A 21,695-nucleotide genomic window follows, 5' to 3' on the forward strand; every position below is an offset into this window, starting at 1 on the left:
ATCTCCGCATGTTGGATTGTTACTCCACAACCACCCTCTCAGAAGGCAGGGCTCATTTTTAGCTTTTAACATTCTCACTTAGAATGTGATATGAGTTTATTTCAAATGCAGGATTTGGGATTTTAAGCATCACTGGTGTAATTAGACCTATTAATTTCTTTAACCCATCAAAGATCTCCCCGGTCGTCCAGATGCACTTACCCAGAGAGAATGAAGTTGCTTGCAAAATTCTTGGGTATTTCCACACAGGAAATATGCCCTAAATAATGCCAGTTTAACAGTTCTCATACACTCAAAACTTAGCTGCTTGGAATCACATGTTGCTGTTTAGTTGAATACATTTGTATCTTTGCTGCAAAAAATGTGGCTCTATCAGCTGCTTCTTTATGAGCTTGTTATAAACCAGTGATATGACAGTGCAAACCAGGACTCACGTTCAGCTTCATCAAGAAGTAATTCCTTCAGGCATTAAGATGTGACATAAAATCTTTTAATACAGTGAGAGATTTCCTTAAGCTCTCTGTAAAGAAAGCAAAATACAGCATGAAATACAAAACCTTTTAAAACATGCCAGGGAATTTCAGTGGAAAGGTAACAAATTATGCAAGCCACAGGCCTGTATTATGCATTGAAAATGTTGGTTGAGACATTAAGCAACCACAGAAATGTTTTTATATAATGTGATTTAAGATCTATTGTTCAAGAACTTCAGAGCAAACATTTACTTTTTTCTGATTAATATCAGTAACTTGAAAAAATTAATTTAAAAAGGCATCCATCTGATGACTGCAATACATTCCCAGGTAGAATTCAAGCAGCGCGTTTCTCTCCTCCAAATAGAGCACAGCCACGTATTGCTGGCAAGATTAAACTCCAGGAAAACTCTACACAGCAGAGATTCCCACTTTCAGAATGTTACTTTTTCCTGCTTTTGAGGGAGCTGTTGTGAACTCTTACTCTCTTCTGCACAGAAGACGCAATCTTCAGAGATGTTTTCTTTGTGAGGGACCTTTCCACAGCTCCGGGTTTCCATAGCAACAGCTGAGCATCCTCTCCACCCGTCACCAGAGACTCATCTGCCGGGTTCCAGCAGAAGGAGCGAACGGTGGCAGAGTGGCCCCCGCAAAGGGAACCCACCAGGCTCAGCCCATCGGTGCCGCAGCCCAGGAGGTGAATGTTTCCTGTGGATGTTCCCCCAAGAAGAAAGAGTTTGTCTGCCTTTTCGTGGTACAAGCCACCTACCAGGTAATTTAAGGTGTCGTTTTCAACGCAGACCGCATCTCTGACATCCAGAACGTGCAAAAGTGTTATTGATTCTTCAGTATCTAACTGAGCAATGTCCCACCAACAAAATCCCTCATCGTGTGTCACGCAGTAGACTTCTTTATAATCCTTCCCAGACCAGCCAATAAAACTTACTGATGAATCTGAGTTGCAAGTTGATATCAAAGCATCATCTTCGTTATCCTTGTTAATGTCAAACACATTAACCAACCCATCTGTTGATCCAGAAGCCACAGAATTTGGTTTGACAGGATGAAAGCAAATTTTAGTGATATCATCATTGTGACTTTCCGAATAGACTCCCAAGGGTTCTCTAGTGGTGCTGGCACAGTTTGTAATGCCTCTTGCATCCCAAAACACCAGAAATGCGTCCTTCTCAACTTTTTCTGTTCCAGCACAAATTATGAGGTCGTTGCAGCTGATATCAAAACTGATGAAAACATTGGAAGGATAACCACTAAATACCTGCGTGGCTTGCTGAGTTGCTAGACGAATATCCCAACATCTCACTGTACCGTCGCTGCATGCTGAAAACAGCACGCTGTCACACGCGTGTGCAAATCTGACTCCATTAAGCACCCCAGATTGGCTACTGTACTCCCGCAGGAAGTTTAATGTTTCCCTGTTGTATACTCTAATTGACTTATTGGAACATGAAACTGCCACAAGGCGACTGCTTTCAGACTGAGCAGCGTTGGAAACGTCGACATCCAGTACATAAGCAGGTTCCTCACTCAGCGCAGAACGTTTCGCTATGCGCAGGCTAGCGAGTTGCTCCTCTATCTTCTCCACTGCGGTCATCTCAGCTGCTGCTCCTCACGTTGTCAAAAACCTGCAAGAAATAAAATCCAAGGTGAGTTTTAATTACAGCATTCTGAAATAATATTAGATTTAAAAACTTGTGTGAAAAACATCTTGCATGGGAGATGACACACAAAGTCAAAATTCAATTATCCTGATGTCCTACCCACTACAACTTCATTTACAGCAACAGAGAACTGGAAAGGGCTCCCTGAGTTAAGGAGTTCAGTCTTGCGTGACTCTAAATGCTACATGATATAATCCCCTTGAAAGATTAAATAGTCTGTTTGTGAATCCTGTGAAAGTCACGTAGCTAAATTTGCTTTATTATTTTTGTAAAGTAAATAGTAAAGTGATGTTCACCCCAAGTGGAAAGAAAATGAAGTCATCACCACCACCTGAAGAGGAGTACTTTTTGTTTTAAAAGGTTGCCAGCAGGCACAGCCCACAAATAGTTCCATCAGTACAACTGCAGGAGATTTGTCAGGTGAACTTTTCTGCTGGGGGGTGTGCAAAGGGCAGGCAGAGAACAAGACCAAAATTATGGAGAACTACAGCCTGAAATGGCCAGATGAGGTAAATGCTACAAGTATTTAGGTGCCCAATGACGCAGATAAACACCTGTCAGCACACCATGGACCACCGAAAGAGGCGACATGACATCAATGGAATTCACTGGAATTAAGCGCCTTCGCCTTTTCAGCAATTCTCCTAAGAACCTAAATGGTTTTCGAGTCTCCTATAAAACCACATAACGCTGGCTCTTAGTGCAACCAATAAAAATCTTCCCTTCAGAAGCAATTCTTCTCTGGCACTGCTGAACCCTCCTAGAAACTCGTACGATTGCAGTGATGTACACAAGTTCAGATTCTACCAAGCAAAAACAACACTAAAAAATAGTCTCTCAATCCTCTCATACATCGATTGTCTTCTAAAAAATAGCATGTCCAGAATAAAAAAATGAAGAGGAGACAGTTCTCTTTTCTATAACACAAAGGAAAATTCTATTGTGTAATTGCAGGAAAGCCTTTCATTAATTTAGAGTCAGACAAAGTACTGAAGCATTTCAGTGAGATATTTGGATCATAAACAATACATCATTTTAGTGAGTTCACAAACTACAACTCTTTTTAAAAGAAAGATGTAGGTGGGGTATGTTAAGTAAACATAATAACCATCCACATGAATGACTTCTGTTTAAATTACAGGTTCAATTAGACTACTCTTCTGTGTTTAAAACAAAACAAAACCCAAACAAAGAAACACAGCCCCTCCAAACAAAATAAAAACAAACAGCATTGAGGGTTTTAGGGGGTCAACACTCCAGTGACTTCTCAATGGTACAGGTATTTCAGGTAATGCAAACAAGGGTAAAACAATACTCAAAAATCTCCTTATTTCCTTAAGGACTAGGCCAGCACCCAATCCTAGTTATCTGTCCTGGTTTTGTTAAAAAACAAGTTTCTCTTTAGTGAATTTGCCTTCATATGAGCTGCATTTTCCTTGAGAACCAGATACATGTTTTGGTAAACATAGCAATGGAATACAAAATTATTGATAAGCATGGATGGACACCTCATGAGAGGGGCAAGAGAAACAGGTGATGAAGAAACTGACCAACTGTGTATAACATTCCATTCACGTGAATATTTTATATAAAGTGGGAGGTCACGAGGATCTCGTCCCTTTTTTCCTCTTCTTCTTTCCCTTCTGCTTATGGCCGACATTAGGAGAGGACCTTGCTAGTCGTCCCTGCGAACTGAGGCCTAGTGAGAGACTGAATCCAGCTCCGGCTGGCTGAAGAGTCCAGTCCAGGACTTTGGTTGCCAGCTCTGCAGTTGCTGAGACTTTCAAGATTGGTTTTGTATATTTTGTATTATTTTCTCTATTCTTATTAGTAGCATCAGTAAAACATTGTTAATTTTTCCAACTCTCTTCTCTCTGTCCTTCTTTCCCTCCCGATCGCCTGTCCTGAGTGGGAAGGGGGAGAGGGAGGGGCAAAAGGGGGAAGTGGGGGGGAGAGGGGCTTAACAATACATCTGCCAGGGTTTTATTGTCACCCCGCAATCTAAACCCTCAACATTATCACATGCACGGAAGGACCATTTTGAAAAAAATCCACACAAAACCGGAGTAAAAATCAGGCAGCCCCAGAATGCAAGAAAATATTCTCATGCCTTTCTAGCTATCCCATCACATTTTTTTCTGGTAATTCTTCAGGTTGGATTTTTAGGGATGGAATGAGCAAGTTTCCAAGTATTACTTGTTTTAGGGTAATTATTTTAACGGTCCATGAGAGACCAGCAACGAATGAAAAGCTGCTACAATAAAACTGCATTTGGCTTCTTTTTCTTTCTTCTTGGTGGTGTTTGTAGTTTCAGGGTTTTGTTTTCCCTCCTCCTATTTGGTACAGACAAATATTCGTGATGCCATGTGACAAACGAGCAAATTATTAAAACAAAACTTCAGCAGGCCACTCAAAAAGCTTAATTCCCAAGTCACAAATAATCTCATTAAGCTATTTGCCTCAGTAATATCCTGACAGTGAGGGCCCCAGGTTAATCATCTACATCAAAGCAACGTTTCAGAGCACATCTACAAGTAATTTTTGCCATAAAACGCAGACATCCTGTGGAAACTCCTTTCCCCTCCGAAGAGAAGGAGTTCAACATGTTTTCTGGCATTAGCCTGTGTACAACCCAACCCACAGAGCTGCTCCTGACTTACTTTTCTGGGTATATCCTCAAAGGGAACCAGCTTTTACAAGAATTATTACATAAAGTGGACTGTTCTCAAACACTGTTTGCTACTCTGCTCCAACACAAAACTATTCAACACCCATGCAAATTATTAATTTAAATTTAAGAAAAAAAACTATTATTAATAACTTCTACTTAACCCAATTTACTGGATTACCACCATTTCAAAACCACATGCTTACAGGTGGAGAAGGTTTTCATAAACCAACTATCCTGTTGTGCTATGGTTACTAAAAAAACCTGGGTTCTCTGTAAACTTTTTGTAAGAAAAATGTAGTTTTCCAGACTGACCTGAATTTCAGGCTCTAAATATTCAGACTTTTTATACTCAAAAGGCCAAGTAAACTCAAACAGACATGTTCCTGACAAATGTCATCCATTTGGGAAGCGAGCTACAGTTGTTTAAATATTACTGACTTTGATAGAGAATATTATTCAATGAGCGGTTTCTACAACACTCATGTCAGAGCTTTTACTGCTGGGGAGGGGAGAGCGAGGAGACTCTACAAGTACCCAGAAGTTGTAAAAAGCCAGAGTCTGCAAAAGCATGTTCATTCACATTTAATAGTATTTTCTGGGAAATAAAATTAGCTCTTGAGCTTTCACCCCTGAATGACACAGGTACAGCTATTCTGAAATACCAAAAAAATGCTGTTCATGTTTCCAGATAGACGTGTGATTTCTATCATCAGGAAGCTGGAGGGTACAGTTTTCAATTCTATTTCCACTGCAACAACTAAGAAGCCTTAACACGGCATCTGACTGCAGCCAGTTTTTTGCTAAAAACTCAGTAAAACGTCTGCCCTAGTAAGAAAGTCTTCAGACTATTATGAAATTGCGATTGAAGGTTATATAAACAATTCATGTTCAAACTTCAGGGTGTAGCTGCCAGCCCTTCCTTTTCAGAAGGGGAAGTCACTGTTGTATTTTGATGGGAAAGTTTAAATGGCAGGAATAGGATCTGTGTTAAATTTATGAGACAAATAGGAAACAATGGTCTTCCAAACACAATGGAAGATAACTAAGCATTGGACTGCAGCCACCTACAAAGCACATGGAGCGCTGCATCGCAGAACTGAAGCACTTTTAGCTTAACTTCAACAAGAGAGGTATCTCCTTTGTTATGGTCACCCAGAATCCTTTGGCAAAGTCAGTATCTTTGAAACCCGACAGTTTGGATGTGGCACAACAGCCGGTTGCGATGACCAGTGAGGAAAACTGCTCCTGCTGATGTGACAAACCATCTGATACAAAGACTTTGAAGGGGACAGACAATTTGCTCTTGAGCTGTTTCATTCTCAGAAGAAATGGCAGAGATAGCACTGGCCAAAAAAAATCGTTCCCCAAGGCACCTCCTTTGCTCAGAACATGAGGTAGTCAATTAAATTCAGGTTCTTCACTTATCCCAGCTCACAGCAGCCCATCCTCAGTGACCAGCTGTATGTCGCAGCTACATCTCTCATCTGCATTCACATTTGCACCTCGAAACAAGGTAAAGCCACCTCTACAAACTAAGCCTGGAACTTCTGTGTTACAGCATCTAGTCCTCTGGAACTACCTTCATAAATGAACTTTGCAGTTACAAGAACACCCTGCACAATTCCTTCATATCACAGCTACCAGAAACAATAAGCTGCTTGAAGGACACTCAAAACTCATTACATCTTGAGAACTCAGAATTAATACAGTCCTCTGAAATAACCTAAAATATTTTGACCTGCAGGGCATCCCATAGGGCTCCTTTTACAAAACAAAACAAAAACAAGCTTGATTTTTAGAGCAGGAGGCATGAAGCGGAAGGGATGTCAAAGAGGCAGAACAGGATTTTCAGATGCCTTTGCTGTGTGTATCTCCCTAGTGGGGTGTGGAAACAACCCTACAGCAAGACTAGAAGCAAAGAGCCAGAGATGCCCAAGCACCTTTCCTATGGCAGAGAAATGAAAGGTAAGCACCTATCAGCACAAACTAAACATTTACTATTCACAGAATAGTTTGGGTTGGAAGGACCTTCAAAGCTCATCCAGTGCCACCCCTACCATGAGCAGGGACAACTTCACTCAGATCACGTTGCTCAGAGCCCCATCCAGCCTGGCCTGGGATGTCTCCAGGGATGGTTCATCCACCACCTCTCTGGACAACCTGGGCCAGGCTCTCACCACCCTCAGGGCCAACAATTTCTTCCTCATGTCCAGCCTGAATCTCCCCTCTTTTAGTTTAAAACCATCATCCCCTGTCCTATCACAACAGGCCCTGCTAAAAAGTCTGTCCCCATCTTTCTTATCGGCCCCTTTTAAGTACGGAAAGGCCACAATAAGGTGTCCCCTGAGCCTTCTCTTCCCCAGGCTGAACAACCCCAATCTCTCAGCCTGTCCTCCCAGCAGAGCTGTTCCAACTCTCTCACCATTGTTGTGGCCTCCTCTGGACCTTCAAGTACAAGTCACAGCATATTCTGCTGGGCTCTTTGTTCACTGTTCTAAACATCGCAGTCTCAACTCCAGACAACAGGCTCATGAGTCCTCTTTAATCCAGCAATTCATAAGTTATTTTCTTTCTCCTTTCAGTTATATACACAAGATGCTGCCAAATGGCACAGTTCTCATTTCCAAAAGGGAACGTTAGCTCAACAACATACAGAAACATAAAATTACCCCTGAAAAATATAGTGGAAAATATGGGATAAATGGAACTTTGCCTCAAAGATTTAATCAGTAACGTAAGAGTAACTTACAGGCAGGAGGGTAGAAACACGTAATAAAAATGAAAACAACCTGCAGTTTTGGCAATCTTCTCCGCAGAGGTCAAATACCAAAAATAGCAAGGGATTTGAACAGCAGTAGATGAAATCTTGTGCTGTTCTTTCCTACTATAAACAATGCAAACTGACCCTCCCTTTATTTTCACCATTATTAAAAGTTCAAGAACAAACTAAGAACAAACCTGGAGCTCTGGGCAGTGGAAAGCAGTTCATGCATGCAACATGACATGTGGTTTGCATTTTAAAATAAAAAAAAAAGCAAAGCACGAGGTTGGTTGAGGAGAACGCATTAATACGCTGCACTTCACTGATGCAAAATGTCTTTGGAGACCTCTCCTCACTGGCACCGCTTCACAGCAGAAGACAGATCAGCCAAATGATCTAAGCACTGAGGGGAAGCACAAAACACCCATCAGGCAGAACTTCTGAAGTATACAAACTCCTCTAGTCCATTTGGTTATTTTACCAAAGCAGAGAAATAAGGTGTTTTTCCAGCATTCCCACAAAGCCATTTTAAGGCAGAGAAAAAAGCATTTTACTCTACTGTGCAAGAAGGGAATAAGATGCCCGAGAAGCCGCAGTAAAGTACAGAGACAAGATGTAAACTGCCAACAGAATTATTTCATCCTTTCAAATCAGCTACATCTAGTTTCCACATGCAAAGTGCACCAAGAAAAAACACCATGTAATTTTGCATTTGCAGTACAGAGAAAAAATATGATATCAAGAGAGTAGAAAGGAGGAAAAAGGTAAAACACTGGCACAACGGTATCTATGGGATGAGCAAAAAAAAATAAGTCTACCAAACCTCCATGAAATCAATTCCATCCTGCCCTCCCACCAGGACAGGCCTTGGGGGTACAATGGAGCAATGAAGAGCTGTAGGTGGCACAGAGAGCCAAGGAAATGGCCTTAAACAATGGTAGAGGAAAATAATAGAGTCAAAATGAGGAGAAAACAAAGGGAGAAAGTCCCAGGTGCTGGGTGCTTTGGTGTTCAATAATTTAAAAAAAGGGAAACCACAACTTTTGTGTACTCATCTTTTGGGAGCATAAGCAGGTGTTCATGTCAATACAGAAACAAACCCTCTTTTTCAATATTATACCAGATATCCATAGAGACAGAACACAAATCCAACTTTTGGATTTGAACAGATGTAGCTTTAAATGCATACATCATAAAAAACCCCACATATTGAATATTTTCATCAAAAGAAAACTCTTAAAAATAGTTTTTTGGTGGAAGATTTTGCATTCCAACTAGAAAGACCTATCCTGATTTTGCATCCAACACTGGAAAATATGGCAGAGGGAGGTCAAAACCACCAAAATCACACTCTGATGTGGGAAAAAATATATCACAAAAAATTTTAAAATAACCAAAATCACACTCTGACATGAAAAACTGGATCTAGAACTTACTTGTGAGGGGCAGGTTTTCCTAGTAGTGACCTCACCAGGTAGGAGGATGTTGTTGCATTCAGGTGTTGAGGTGGTCAGCCAATAAAGGAGACAGCAAAGTAATAAGAGGATAAGAGATGCTCTGTTTTACCCTCATAGCTATTCTCAGATCAGGCTGATAGAAACTGCAGCAGAAACAATCCTATTTTATAAAGGCAGATCTGAAAGATTCCCAGGCAAAGATTAAATTACCGAAGATACTGTAATGGGGACATTTATTTTCTAAATTCTATACATTCTCCTTTATTTTGGAAATAAATACTGTATTTTAAAACCCTCTGCAAAAGCTAATCTATGCCTAAATTGCACACTCACAGTCTCTGAACAGGTAAACAACAAACTGCACCCTCAGGTGGATTCCAGAGAGCAGGCAAGAGCTGCCGGGACATGGTTTAGTGCTGGAGTTAGGCTGTGGTTGGACTTGATGATCTTGAGGGTCTCTTCCAACCGAAATGATTCTGTGATTCTATAACTGTCGTGGGGCTGGGCCTTGGCTTTGGCACTGGAGCAAGTCTGGGAGACGGGGGTCACAGATGAGGTTTGTACTTACTGCTCCCCCCTTCTCCTGGGCCCAAAAAGTGCTGGACCTCAGCACACTAACAACACACAGGGTGAGGCATGCAGATCACCTTCTAAAGGAAGGGTGAGCACCACCCAGGGGAGTCACGGCCAGTTCTGTGGCACTCACCCCCTCTCTGACAAACACCTCCTCCTAGGAGGGGACCCAGGATATTGGTTAACACCCCTTCGAGGGACAGAAGGTGGACAGTGCACCCAACCGCTCCAGAAGGCTTCACCGTCCCAGTGCTACGCAAACATCCACGCTTGCAACTCCACCAGATGCCAGACACCTCGCTGCTTCAGCACGCAGCACCTTCGTGTCCCGGTGTCTGGCTGCCATATAACCGCAGCTATTCATCCAACCTGCTGCAAGACTTGAAGAGAATCCAAGTCTCAGCCGTCTGCACTTGTGCTTATCTCATCAGACCACAGAAAAGTCATTTCCTTTCCCTTGTGAGCACCTCCCACCATAGACACCATATTGACATTACTTTCATAACCACAAGCATAAGAAAGAAGATACAGAACTAATCAGCCTGTCAATTATGTACAGCCAGCAACTTCTGGAAATCAAACACACAGAGCACAACGTTGTGTAGTATTAAGTGTTTTCTCCATTCACATTTCCACAATATAAGCATGAGCAGCTCTGAGAAGGTTCATATCTCTTGCTGAACTATTCCTCATACCCCTCCTGGCTAACAGCATTTTCTTTTGTTAAAAGGTCATACAGCTTGCTGTTTGACTTGGCGCTAGAGCTGTGCACCAAGATGGTCATCTCACAGGTAAGGAAGACAGAAATAAAGCTATTCATCTGAAGGGATTTGAACAAGACTCCAGCCTAGGAACACTTATTAGTCCTGGTTCTGGCAGAATGGCTTACTAAGTAATTCCCAGCAAGATGCAACATTCACTCTTTATTTTCTTAATCAGTGCAACAAAGACAGTATTTGCCTAACTCATACTATTTGTGCACACAAACATTATTAAGCAGAGTCATGAGCAGCCTTTCGAAAGAAAAAGCCTAGTTCTGAACATCTATAACACAAGATAAAAACACAAAAGTTATAGTAGTGCTGCAACGCACCTGTGAGTTCCACAATCAAAAAGTCCTTCGATGTCCTTTCAAGTTTGCGATTACAAGACACAACTCCAAGAACGATGATTTTCAGGACCATCTTAAGATGAACAAAAGCACCACATCAATGGGCAGCTCCAGTGTTCTACCCTACAGAGAAAGGAAAAAATTACTTACGCAGCTGCAGGAATAATTTAGTGACTGAAATAATACAATTAATTTCCTTCAATTTAGACATTGCCACTTGGTACCAACCTCCTCACATAAAAAAAAAAAAAAAAAAAAGAAATAACTAAGAAGATTCTTCCCAAATATTACTAAATTTTGCTGAAATCTCCCAAAGAATTTGTTTCTACACCACAGGAAGCCTGGGAAATTTCAGCCTAAATTTAGCAGCAACCGGAATAAAAGGATATAAAGAAACTTAGCTACAGCAGGAAAAATAGCTCCCACTACCACACACTGGTGCCAAAATACCTATAATGAGATAAAATGTTCTATTTGCCAGAATATTTTAGAAATTCTTTCACAACAGTAATTTAGCTTAAGTATACTTTGTTACCAGAGCTCATTCTTCAAAACACAAGACTATTATGTTTACAAGACTCTTTTCTTACAAACTCAGGCTGAAATCAGCTACTACAGTTCTCATCTCCACAGGGGATTTTGCTGGTGAACAGATTAGAAGATCTTCCCCTTCATGTGCACATGTGGCTCCAGGATTTTCCAAACACAACCTTTTTGCGCTTGGCAATTTTTAACACTATGCAACCATCACCGCCTAAGCAATCCTCTGCAATTCCAGATGTGCTGCACAAGCACAAACATCTGTCGAGCCTAAGCAGGGGAAGCAACTTCTCATGTTCTTCCCCAGGCACATGCAGATCACTACAGTATCTTCACCAGTCACATCCTACAATAGCATTTTTGATATTTAGATATTTTGATATTTAGCTCATCCAGAGCATCACCAGGTTAATTTGTCAGACCCTCTCCAGTATCAAAGCAACAGGAGAAACAAGAGATCCTCATGTATCCATGACAGTTCACAGACTATCCATTTCCAAAACATGCTCTTTGTGCACAGCCTGACAGCTGGAGGCTCTGCTGAACCATTATCATGCCCTAAGCTCAAGTTTCAATGCTTTGTAGCAGACAAAAGGAAAAAAACTGTCATCTAAGTGACAACGGTAGGAGAGAAGAGGCTAAAATAAAGGGGTTTAAGCTATGTTGACTCTATCCTGTTCAAGCGAATTACCTTTCAGTCTTCATAAAAGATGCCGAGGCATCAAGGATGTGCACATTGTACCCATGCAAGGCACTCTCTTCAGTTCTTTGTTTTCAAGAGCCTTCAGACACTGTTTACACTTGAACCATACTCAACACTCCAGCTTCATCCATGCCATACACAGATTAAACAAACAAACAAACAAAACCCAACATTTTTCAGATTTTATAACATCCAAATGCACAGTGATTTTCCACCATACTGCACTGGAAGTTCATGATCAATTTATTTTCCACTACAAAGAGTGATTTAGGAGTCAGTCATAAGAAATGGAATGGTGAAAAGGAGGGACAAAAGAGCAAGTATGTACATAGTGATACTCTACCACTTTCTGATCAAGACACCTACTGTATGCAGTACCACAGACAATCCGGGCTGACGAATCACAAGAACTATTACTATATGCTTTTGATAGCACCAATGAACCCCTAAAACCTGTGTGGGAAATTTATTTTTCTGAGATCCACAAAGACCTTTGCAACATCTTTGGCAGACAATGTTGCCCTTAAACAAGACAAGGATGAAAATCAAAGTCAAGAGCTTTAAGCATTTTAATAACCCTGCTCTCAAGCCATGGTTGTTCTCAACGCTTTAGTCAATCCATATTTCGCAGGGTCATAGCAGGTTGCCAGCAGGGCCCTTTGCTGAAGCAACCTCTTGATAACTAAACCATAATCAAGTGCAGAGGAGGATGGGTTAGATGACCCAGGGAATGGACTGTTTATTTTACAAGAAGTCGCTGGCATGCTTTGCCATGTATAGCTTGGCAAAGACAGCGACCAAGAGGGGATACGATTACTATCTACAAATACATCAAAGGAATAAATGCTGAGGAGGGAGGGGAGCTACTCAAGAACAATACTGGCACAACAGTTTGAGAGCATAAACTGACCATAAATAAAATCTAGAACAGAAATTATAACATTTATATTTCAGAATAGTTTCCAATTAGAACAGTGAGGAAAAACTTTGTCTTCATCTACTTTTATAACCCCATCAGCCCGGCACTGCCAACTGCCCTTGCATGCAAAGAACACAAATAGGAAGGCAGACTGAAAAACAAGTAACTCCCTCATCTGGGGAGGAACAACCCCAGGCACCAGTACAGGTTAGGGGTGGACATGCTGGAAAGCAGCTCTGCAGAGAAGGACTTGGGAGTCCTGGTGGACAACAGGTTGACCATAAGTCAACAATGAGCCCTTGTGGCCAAGAAGGCAAATGAAACCTGGGGTGCATAAAGAAGAGTGTGACCAGCAGGTCAAGGGAGGTTGTTCCTCCCCTTCTGCTCTGCCCTGGTGAGGCCGCATCTGGAGTAGCTGTGCCCAGTTCTGGGCTCCCCAGTTTAAGAAGGACAAGGAATTACTGGAGGGAGTCCAGCAGTGGGCTACAAAGATGATGAGGAGCCTGAAGCACCTTTCTTATGAGGAGAGACTAAGAGAGCTGGGGCTGTTCAGTCTGGAGAAGCTGAGACGGGATCTCACCAACATTTATGAATATCTGAAAGGTGAATGTCAAGAAGATGGGACCAGACTCCTGCCCAACGACAGGATGAGGGGCAGCAGGCACAGGCTGAAACACAGGAGGTTCCATCTGAATATGAGGAGAAACTTCTTTAAGGGTGCCAGAGCCTGGACCAGACTGCCCAGAGAGGCTGTGGAGTCTCCTTCTCTGGAGACATTCAAAACCCACCTGGACATATTCCTGTGTGATCTGCTCTGGTGAACCTGCTTTAGCAGGTGGGTTGGACTGGATGATCTCCAGAGGTCACTTCCAACCCCAACCACTCTGTGATTCTGTAACTACAAGATAAGCTGGCTCATCATTTTTATCTAGAATATACCATATTGCCAGACAGACAACAGCAGGCCACAGCACTTGCTTACTGCATAGTTTAAAAGGCAGTACTAAGGCTGTAGTAAGAGGGTATGAGTGTGCACAGAGAGAATGCAACTTCCAGCTTAGGGTGGTTTCTTCTCTCCATGCCCCTGAAATTATCAGGATAACAGCCTAAGGGCTTGAGCATGCCCCTCAAAGAGTCACATCTTGTTGCAAAGGCTGGAAAACGCAATGCCTCCCTCTCAAGTTTGAATGTTCACCAGTCACTGCAAGGTGGAACCGAAGACTTTTTGTCCTGCAGTGACAGCATCCCTCGGTGCAACACAAACGTGACACCAGGGTAGCTGAGAGCACATCCGTCAAGGAGACCCTGGCGGTGACAAGGGTGGCCCAGGGACAGCAACTGTTATTCCACACTCAGCCCACTTGATGTCACCCGTGACCACCACTCCCGAGCAGAACGATCGCTCCGAGGAGCTGCAGTCACAGACTGAGACCGCTCCATTCCAAACGAGAGCACTTTTTTTCACATCTATATATTCCTCCACTAATTTTAATCAGTTACAATAAGTTGTCTCCTTAACAGAGTGGCATTCAAGGAAACAAAAACTGAGAGTGCAGGACACAGTAAATAAGCCTGAAGCACAGGAAAGAACAATATTAACGTACCAGCATTTATTTTTCCTTTTAAAAGCCTCGGATCCTCAAATCAGACTGTTAATCAAAAAATCACAACAGTCACTTAGAACTGTCTACCACCAAAAACTGAAGAAAAAAGCCCTCAAAATCAACAACACTGCAACTTTCTGATCTGTCAAAGAGTTTAACAATAAGTTACACACTCGTTTTTACACCTCATTTTTTTTCTGAATTCAGCTCAGAGCTTTTCATCTTTCAGACTTCATGATGCTGCAAGATGTGACTCTGCTATTTCTGTGCAATGCACACAGGGAACAACTGACTTTTGTGTTTGCTCTTCAAGCATTCAGCGAATGTCAAGTCCAGAAACACCCACCATAAGATTTTCTCAGGGATTTTCTCAATCCAACAACTAAAAAACCCTTCCTCTCTCAACCTGTTACACTCACAGATGGCTCTTATGAACATTCCTGAAGCAGGAATGTTCAATACACATACATGGTAAATACTTACTTGAAACATTAAACCACTTGAATTCTTTTTTCCTTAAATCTACTTTTCCCCTTTTCAAAAGTGGGTCATGTACTTCCTTCAATATTTGACAGATACTGAGTAAACTAAAATCAACTTCACTCACCTCAAAAAAAATCCTCCACAAATGGTATAAAAAAACCTCTAATAAGTCAGGTTAGCTGGTAAAAGAGCTGTATGTTTCTAAACAAGATTTTTTTTGCTTTCACAGCCATCTGCTTGTCCCTTCTGATTCCACAAGGGAATGTTAACACTTAATTCCAGCTGTTTCAGTCATTCCCACAGTAACAAACATACACACCTGTTCTAGGTATTGCCAGCATATAACTCCACCTAGCAAGCAGTTTGCCAATTTTAGTTAAATGCTGTGTTGTCATTTACCAATTTAACTGCTTACCAATTTTACAGTACTTTTACATCTTATTTTTAATTGGAAGCCGAGTAATAGTTTTCCTAGAAATAACAGGCATGGGGAAAAAGAATGATCACAGTAGTTACAGCGAGCTGCAGAAAGGTGAAAGTGAAAAGCTATCAATTAAAAAATAATATAAATAAAATAGATTCTGCTGGAAAAAAAAAGAATCGGCAGCAGTGGCTACAGATGTTAACAATATGTTCATTCATCCATCTAAAGGCAAAGCGAAATGGCAGGAAAGACTCTCAACATTTTCAAATTGAACAGCTACTATTCCTAAGCACCATATAGCAAAAAAAGTAATTGTACTTTAAAGCTAGACTTTTTGAATCTGTTACTTTAATCCAGTATAAGAACTATGAGTGTTGCAATGCACCTGTTTTTCACAGACAAGATTCAGCTGCTATATTAAACAAAGAATTTCCAGAACCCTTTAGTTTTGATTTTTCATTAAGTTTTCATTTAGCTGGAAAACTACAGAACTAAAGAAAAATAGCAAGTGCCCTTATAAGGCCACAGCGAAGTCATATATAAAACAGTAAGTCTCAAAGAGCAAAACAACAAGGACTAAGAGGTTTTAAAGTACTTTCATTCCTCTATCTGTTTTAACTTTTAGTCTGGAACTAAACATTAAGGTCACCTCGAAACAATTTTGACAATACGAATAGCGTAATAAAAAATAACAACAAAAATCTGAGCATGTTAACTGTCTGCAAGAAATGCCTCCTCATTAATATAAAAAGGGGAGATAAATTTATGTAGAAGTTTGTAAAGGGTATAAACAACAGTACAGATGGTTTTCTTGCAAAGGAGGTCAGACTAGATAATGCAATAGTCCTTCTGGACACCTGATACAATGAAACAGAATAAAAACATATCAGATTAAGGAGATTTTGTGAAAAAAATAATATGAACTTGTTAAAATGGACAGTGGTAAAATATCTGCTTCTTATCACTACTTACAAAATACTTTGATTGTTGAAAACACTTAAATATCCCGTAGGGTCCAGAAACAGGCCAGAAAACACATTCTGTGCTGAAACCTTCAGAAGAGCCGAATGAAACGTGTCCTGCACTTTGAGCATGATGTTTTCAGTGCTATAGGCTGCTATACTTTCTTTTTCCACTGAGCTGCCCACCCCATCCCCTGCTTGCTTCTCACTGAAATATTTTGTTGAAACTTGCATCAAAGTATTAGCTGAGGCAAAAACAGATCATAGAAACAATTCATCCATACTACTGAAATTTAATCTGAAGGCAAGACTTCAGCATTGGCCATCCTTCACTCCCATCTAAAGCTTTATCTACCAAAGCAACGATCTTCTACATAAAATTTCACAATCCCTCCTCTTTATTTTAGCAGCTAATACAACACAACCTGCTTGGTCACATCCATACACAAGTTATGCCCACATCTGTTTAACTAACCAACCGTAAATTAAATGCTCTGAGCTCCTTTACAGACTGCATCAAATGTGTCCCATCTCTACACCAGCCCCACAAGTTAACAAACCATGAGGGCAAGAAAGGGGAAGGAAAAGAAGGTGGCAGGAGGAAAGAAGAGAGGACAATGCACCAGTATGGATTTATTTAACACTTCTATTAACGGAAGAGACAGTACAGGAACGTGAGAAGGGGAAGAGCTAAGGGAGAAGGGGATAGTGGGTCAGGCTAAAATCTGAAGAGGGCAAAAGCTTGTTTGAAGTTGAACTTCCCAGCCCCACGTGGCTATAGGCAACACGCTCTTTTCTTGCCTTTCTTACACCCTTCATTCCACCTGAACTACTTGCAAGCCACAAAACACACTCATGTCCAAAACAAGGCCTTACCAAGTCTCCAATTCACAAGTCTCAAGACTTTTTTGATGTCTGGTGTAAAACCCACTAACAGGCTTGTCATTGCACCAGAGAAACTGATCCACAAAGGTGTCTTTTCACTCACCAGTTAAAATTAAACCCTAGAAATCTGCACAGGAAACTTTATATCAACATGGCTCATCAGCATGGTGGTGCTGATTTCCTTCTGCTTTGATTTTTTCCAGAAAAGCTCAGAAATCACAGCATGTCCAAGCTGCAGAACGCAGCTGGGAAATGCTGCCAGCACATAATGACAACAATCTGGTTTTACACAAGACCTCACACACAGTCAGGCACAGACCAGACCCCGCGGTGGCCTAGAAAAGGACCCTTGTCCTCAAGACTGATGCGGTGAAAAAAAAAAAAAAACAAACCAAAAATAATCTTGTATTTAAGGCATTTAAAAGATACCTCAACATCATCCATCATCCCACGTACAGAAGAACTCTTACACAGCAAAAACAAAGAAAATTATTTCCAAAAAGTCTGAGAACACACAAGAACCAACCAGGCCCCTCGTCACTGCCCACATAGGAGCCTTGGATCCACCTTCCCTACAGGGATGTTCCTTGCATCCATAAAAAGACATTAGGAGGAAAATGCAAATAGCTGAGTCAGCCTTTAACCCTAAACAAACAGAAACCAACATGTAAACTTCAGAGAAGCATTACCTAAAAACAGCACGTAGAAAGCAATCCTTGGGATGCACATGAACAGAAATCTTGCCAGTTACTCCGTTGACAATGACAGTTGGCCCAAAAGAACTGCTCAGCAAACACACTTCACCAAATCTGACAATTGCTCCTGTGCAAGGACAGGAGTTGGACTCGATCCTTGTGGGTCCCTTCCAACTCAAGATATTCTGTGATTCTATGAAATAAAAGGCATTAACATAGCTTAGTTGTGAGAATAAAGTTTTTACAGAGCCAAAAAAGAACACAGTAAGAGAAGCCCTCGTGTTTCTGCGTTCTTCCAAACGTACAATGTATTTCTAGGGAAAATGAATTTGGAATTATACAATTATAAGAAATACACGTCCTTAATATAGCACAGCATTAACAATTCCACTCCTTTAATCCATGGGGAAAAGTTCTCAAACACAGCACTTTTTTAAATACATGGTTGTTACATAAAATATCATTTAAGGACGTGCAGTACTTTAAGTACTTTTTTTGTTCTTCAAAAACATTTTAAAAGTTTATTTTCACTTTTTCTCAAGGGAAAGAAAAAAAGCAAACTAAAACAAAGAATTTATTTCTTCTCCTTCTTACTTCTCTAGATCTTTTGTTTCAGACTGTTAATATTTTTTAAAAAGATCCCCATCGTCACCAAACCTAGGCGAGGTCAGCTGGTTACCAGCATAACTTCTTTAATAAACATATTTTATCTGCCAATACAGGTTCTAACTTTAACCCTGACAGCACATAAGCAGCCAGTCACAGCTCTAATCACATGTGCCTGCCCAAATGAGCAATACACTGATCCAACCAGAGGGTGCTGGACACTGGAACAGGCTCCCCAGGGAGGTGTCACGGCCCCAAGCCTGACGGTGTTCAAGAAGAGACTGGACAAGGCCCTCAGACACACGGTGTGAACTGTGGGGTTGTCCTGTGCAGGGACAGGAGTTGGACTCGATGATCCTTGTGGGTCCCTTCCAACTCGGGACATTCTACGAATCCTCATTCCAGGCGCAACTCTAACCCACCATCAAAGCCAAGGAAAGGTGACCAGGCCAGTGTTAACCCCCCCCCAGCTCAGAGGGAACAGCGCAGGCCTCCCTCAGTAACAGGGTCACCTCACTGTGTAACCCGAGTTTTTATTCACGCTCCACTAGTGCCGCAGGCAGCATCACTACCAGAAAAACAAGAGACACCGCAGCTCACACTAATGGTGAAAGACAAGGCAGTGGTGACAGAATGAAAGTTCAGGAGCCCCTTTTCTCCTCCCTACGGCACCGGGCACCACACACCCCGGTACACACCGGACGGGGCAGCTCCAGGGTCAGGACAGCGGCACCGCCGGGCCAAACCACCCGCCGTGGGCCACCCCCACCCTCCCCCAGCACCCCCTGCCGAACCCACCGGACCCGCCGTCTCCACAGAAGAGACCCCTCCCGCAAAAACGATCCCCCTCAGGGTCCCCCCTCTCCCTGCCCTTACCCCGCTGCGGCCCCTCCCGGGCTCCGAACCGGCCCCTCAGAGCCGCCCCCTCCCGCCGGCGGCCGCCGCGTGCTCGCCGCCCCGCCCCAGCCATCCCATTGGCTGCCCTGGCCGCCCCGCCGGCAGCCATCTTCCCTCCCTGCCGGCTTGAGAAGGAAGCGACGCAGAGGAAGGGGATTGGTGCAGGCGGTGGAGGGGGGTGGCCGGGGAGCTCTATTGGCTGCCACAGGCGGCGCGCGCAAGTCGGGGAGCCCCGCCCCCGTTGCCATGATAGCGGGTCCTTCCCCACCCGGCACCATTAACGGCCCTTAAAGGGGAAGGAACGGACGGCGCTGTGACAAAGTTGCAATTTGCAATGCAAGAGGCGAACGCGTACAGTTTACTAGAAGAAAGATAACATACTTAACATTTGCTTATTTTAACTTTTTATTCAATGTTGCCCGAAGTGTTGGAATTCAAACCTCCTGTTCTTAATTTACTGTCTTGAAGTTCATTTGGCCGCAGTTTGCGGTGTTTTACATTAGTCTGTACTCCTAGATGGGTATTAATTCAGTGAGAAAGGTAATTGGTACCTTTATTTTTGTCCCAGTTAAAATCAGGTTTGTGCTCTTTTCTGATAAATCCTCTAAATTGTGGTAAATAATTTTACCAGTATCACAGATAAATTGTTTCAAGATGTATTTTTTTGTCAGCTTAGTTTTCACTGCAATTTTTCAAGTTAAAATCTAAACATTTGAGCAGACTATATACTTTTCTAGCAAGGTAAAAGACCAGCTTTATCTAAACCAAATAATGTGGTCAAGTCATATGAATAATAACCACAGAACGTTATAAAAACATAACTTGAACCTCAGTTTAATGGCCTTAACTCTGACATCTAATGAAAGCAGAAAGTCAGTCCAAAGACTCTTGAAAATACTGACAAATTCAGTTGCCTGCCACTCGTAGTGTGCAAAATTTGAATTAATTTTACACGCTCCAGTAGTCCAGTATAATTACTGTTATTTTTATTACTGCATGCCTACCAGCACAAGAATCTTTCTTTGAGTGAACACTCTTCTCTGGGATCACTCTGCGATACCATGGCATGGTCACCTTGACTTGTATGTCACAGGTGCATTGATGATTCACATACAGCTGAAAATCTGCTCTCTAAATAGTTCATTAGGACCAGATATTAACGCAGCTGTTGGTATTTGTGAGGAGTCACAGGTGCACAGCTCACAGAAGCCTCTTAGCCAAGCAGGTATCACAGGGGATGGACCGATTCATCAAATGTGCCCATTTTTGTTTACTTTTAATTGTTATTTTATAATTGTTAACAATTATTTTGGGGCCATTTTATTCATGCATGGTGCACTGAAGATAGAAAAATATCTAAGCAAATGACATCAAAGCACAAAGACTCACATGCTCATTGTTTTTGCAGTAAATAGCTGCCTATCATTTTTGTCATGCCTGGTCCTGCTGAAGTCTATTGCCCAGCACTAACCACTGCTCAAATTGATGAGAGTTATTCTGAAAATGTGGGTATATATTATTTCATTGGAAACAATATTGAATTTAACACAATATACATTATAATACTTAAGTCTGTATTGTAAATGTCAACATTCCAGTGAGAAATATTTTTAGTTAGTGTTTTTCATCCAAGTTTCCTGGGGTGGTTAGTATTGCCGCAAATTCAACAAATACCTTCTGTTCATTGTTCACGTAGTAAAAACAGCTGCAAGGTCAACTGGAATGACATCGTTATACAGGCATGGATTTGGTATTCAGTACTCCCAGATGAATCCAGCTATATTAACAGAAAGCACGATTTTCTTCATAGCACACCAACGCTGCTGAGTCACAGTATATATTGGGTAGAAATGCATCTGTGAAGTTCACTGGCACTTACTCCAGAGATCACCTGTAACTCTTGATAGTTTCTTTACAGACAAAACTAAAGACATTTTTAGAAAGGAATCTTTATGATCTCCACCTTACAATAAAGTGTAGTGGTCTAAACAAATCTGAGTTTCAGCTTAATGTACTTTAGAACTAAGGTCAAGCACTCAAACAGCAAGTTCTCTAGGAGAAGAATTTTTTCCTTGTGTTTACATAATGCCATAATATATGTTGTGACACAACTGCCCAAGTACAACCAGCAACTTCTGGACATTATCATAATGCACCAGAAAAATTTCTTCTATCTTGCTTGCCTTTTTTTGTCTCTTTTTTTTGCTTGGGCTGCATTGTGTCAGACACAGGTCAGTGAGAAGTGTTTCTTC

The 21,695-nt window shown here is 41.7% G+C and overlaps 1 protein-coding gene across 4 annotated transcripts; it reads right to left on the reverse strand.

Moving 5' to 3' along the window:
- Positions 1-474: 474 nt before the first annotated feature.
- Positions 475-19,535, reverse strand: WDR89 (WD repeat domain 89). 4 transcript variants are annotated; one of them, XM_082057837.1, is made up of 4 exons: positions 19,423-19,535; positions 19,064-19,147; positions 10,708-10,848; positions 475-2,116 (listed from the first exon to the last, which is right to left on the reverse strand). In XM_082057837.1, the coding sequence occupies exon 4, from the start codon at positions 2,083-2,085 to the stop codon at positions 916-918; it is 1,170 nt and encodes a 389-aa protein (XP_081913963.1). In that variant the 5' UTR covers positions 2,086-2,116; positions 10,708-10,848; positions 19,064-19,147; positions 19,423-19,535; the 3' UTR covers positions 475-915. The 4 variants fall into 4 exon arrangements, with proteins under 4 accessions (XP_081913963.1, XP_081913962.1, XP_081913961.1 ...); XM_082057836.1 differs by lacking the exon at positions 19,064-19,147 and adding an exon at positions 17,935-18,133 and having other exon boundaries at positions 19,423-19,483; XM_082057835.1 differs by lacking the exon at positions 19,064-19,147 and having other exon boundaries at positions 19,423-19,492.
- Between the last annotated feature and the right edge of the window lie 2,160 nt (positions 19,536-21,695).

The sequence above is a fragment of the Streptopelia decaocto genome, assembly GCF_964273445.1.
Source record: "Streptopelia decaocto genome assembly, chromosome: 7".
Lineage (NCBI taxonomy): Eukaryota > Metazoa > Chordata > Aves > Columbiformes > Columbidae > Streptopelia > Streptopelia decaocto.

What these genes read in the sequence shown, in the direction of transcription:
- WDR89 (XM_082057837.1), bottom strand. Translation starts at nt 2,085, where the DNA reads ATGACCGCAGTGGAGAAGATAGAGGAGCAACTCGCTAGCCTGCGCATA.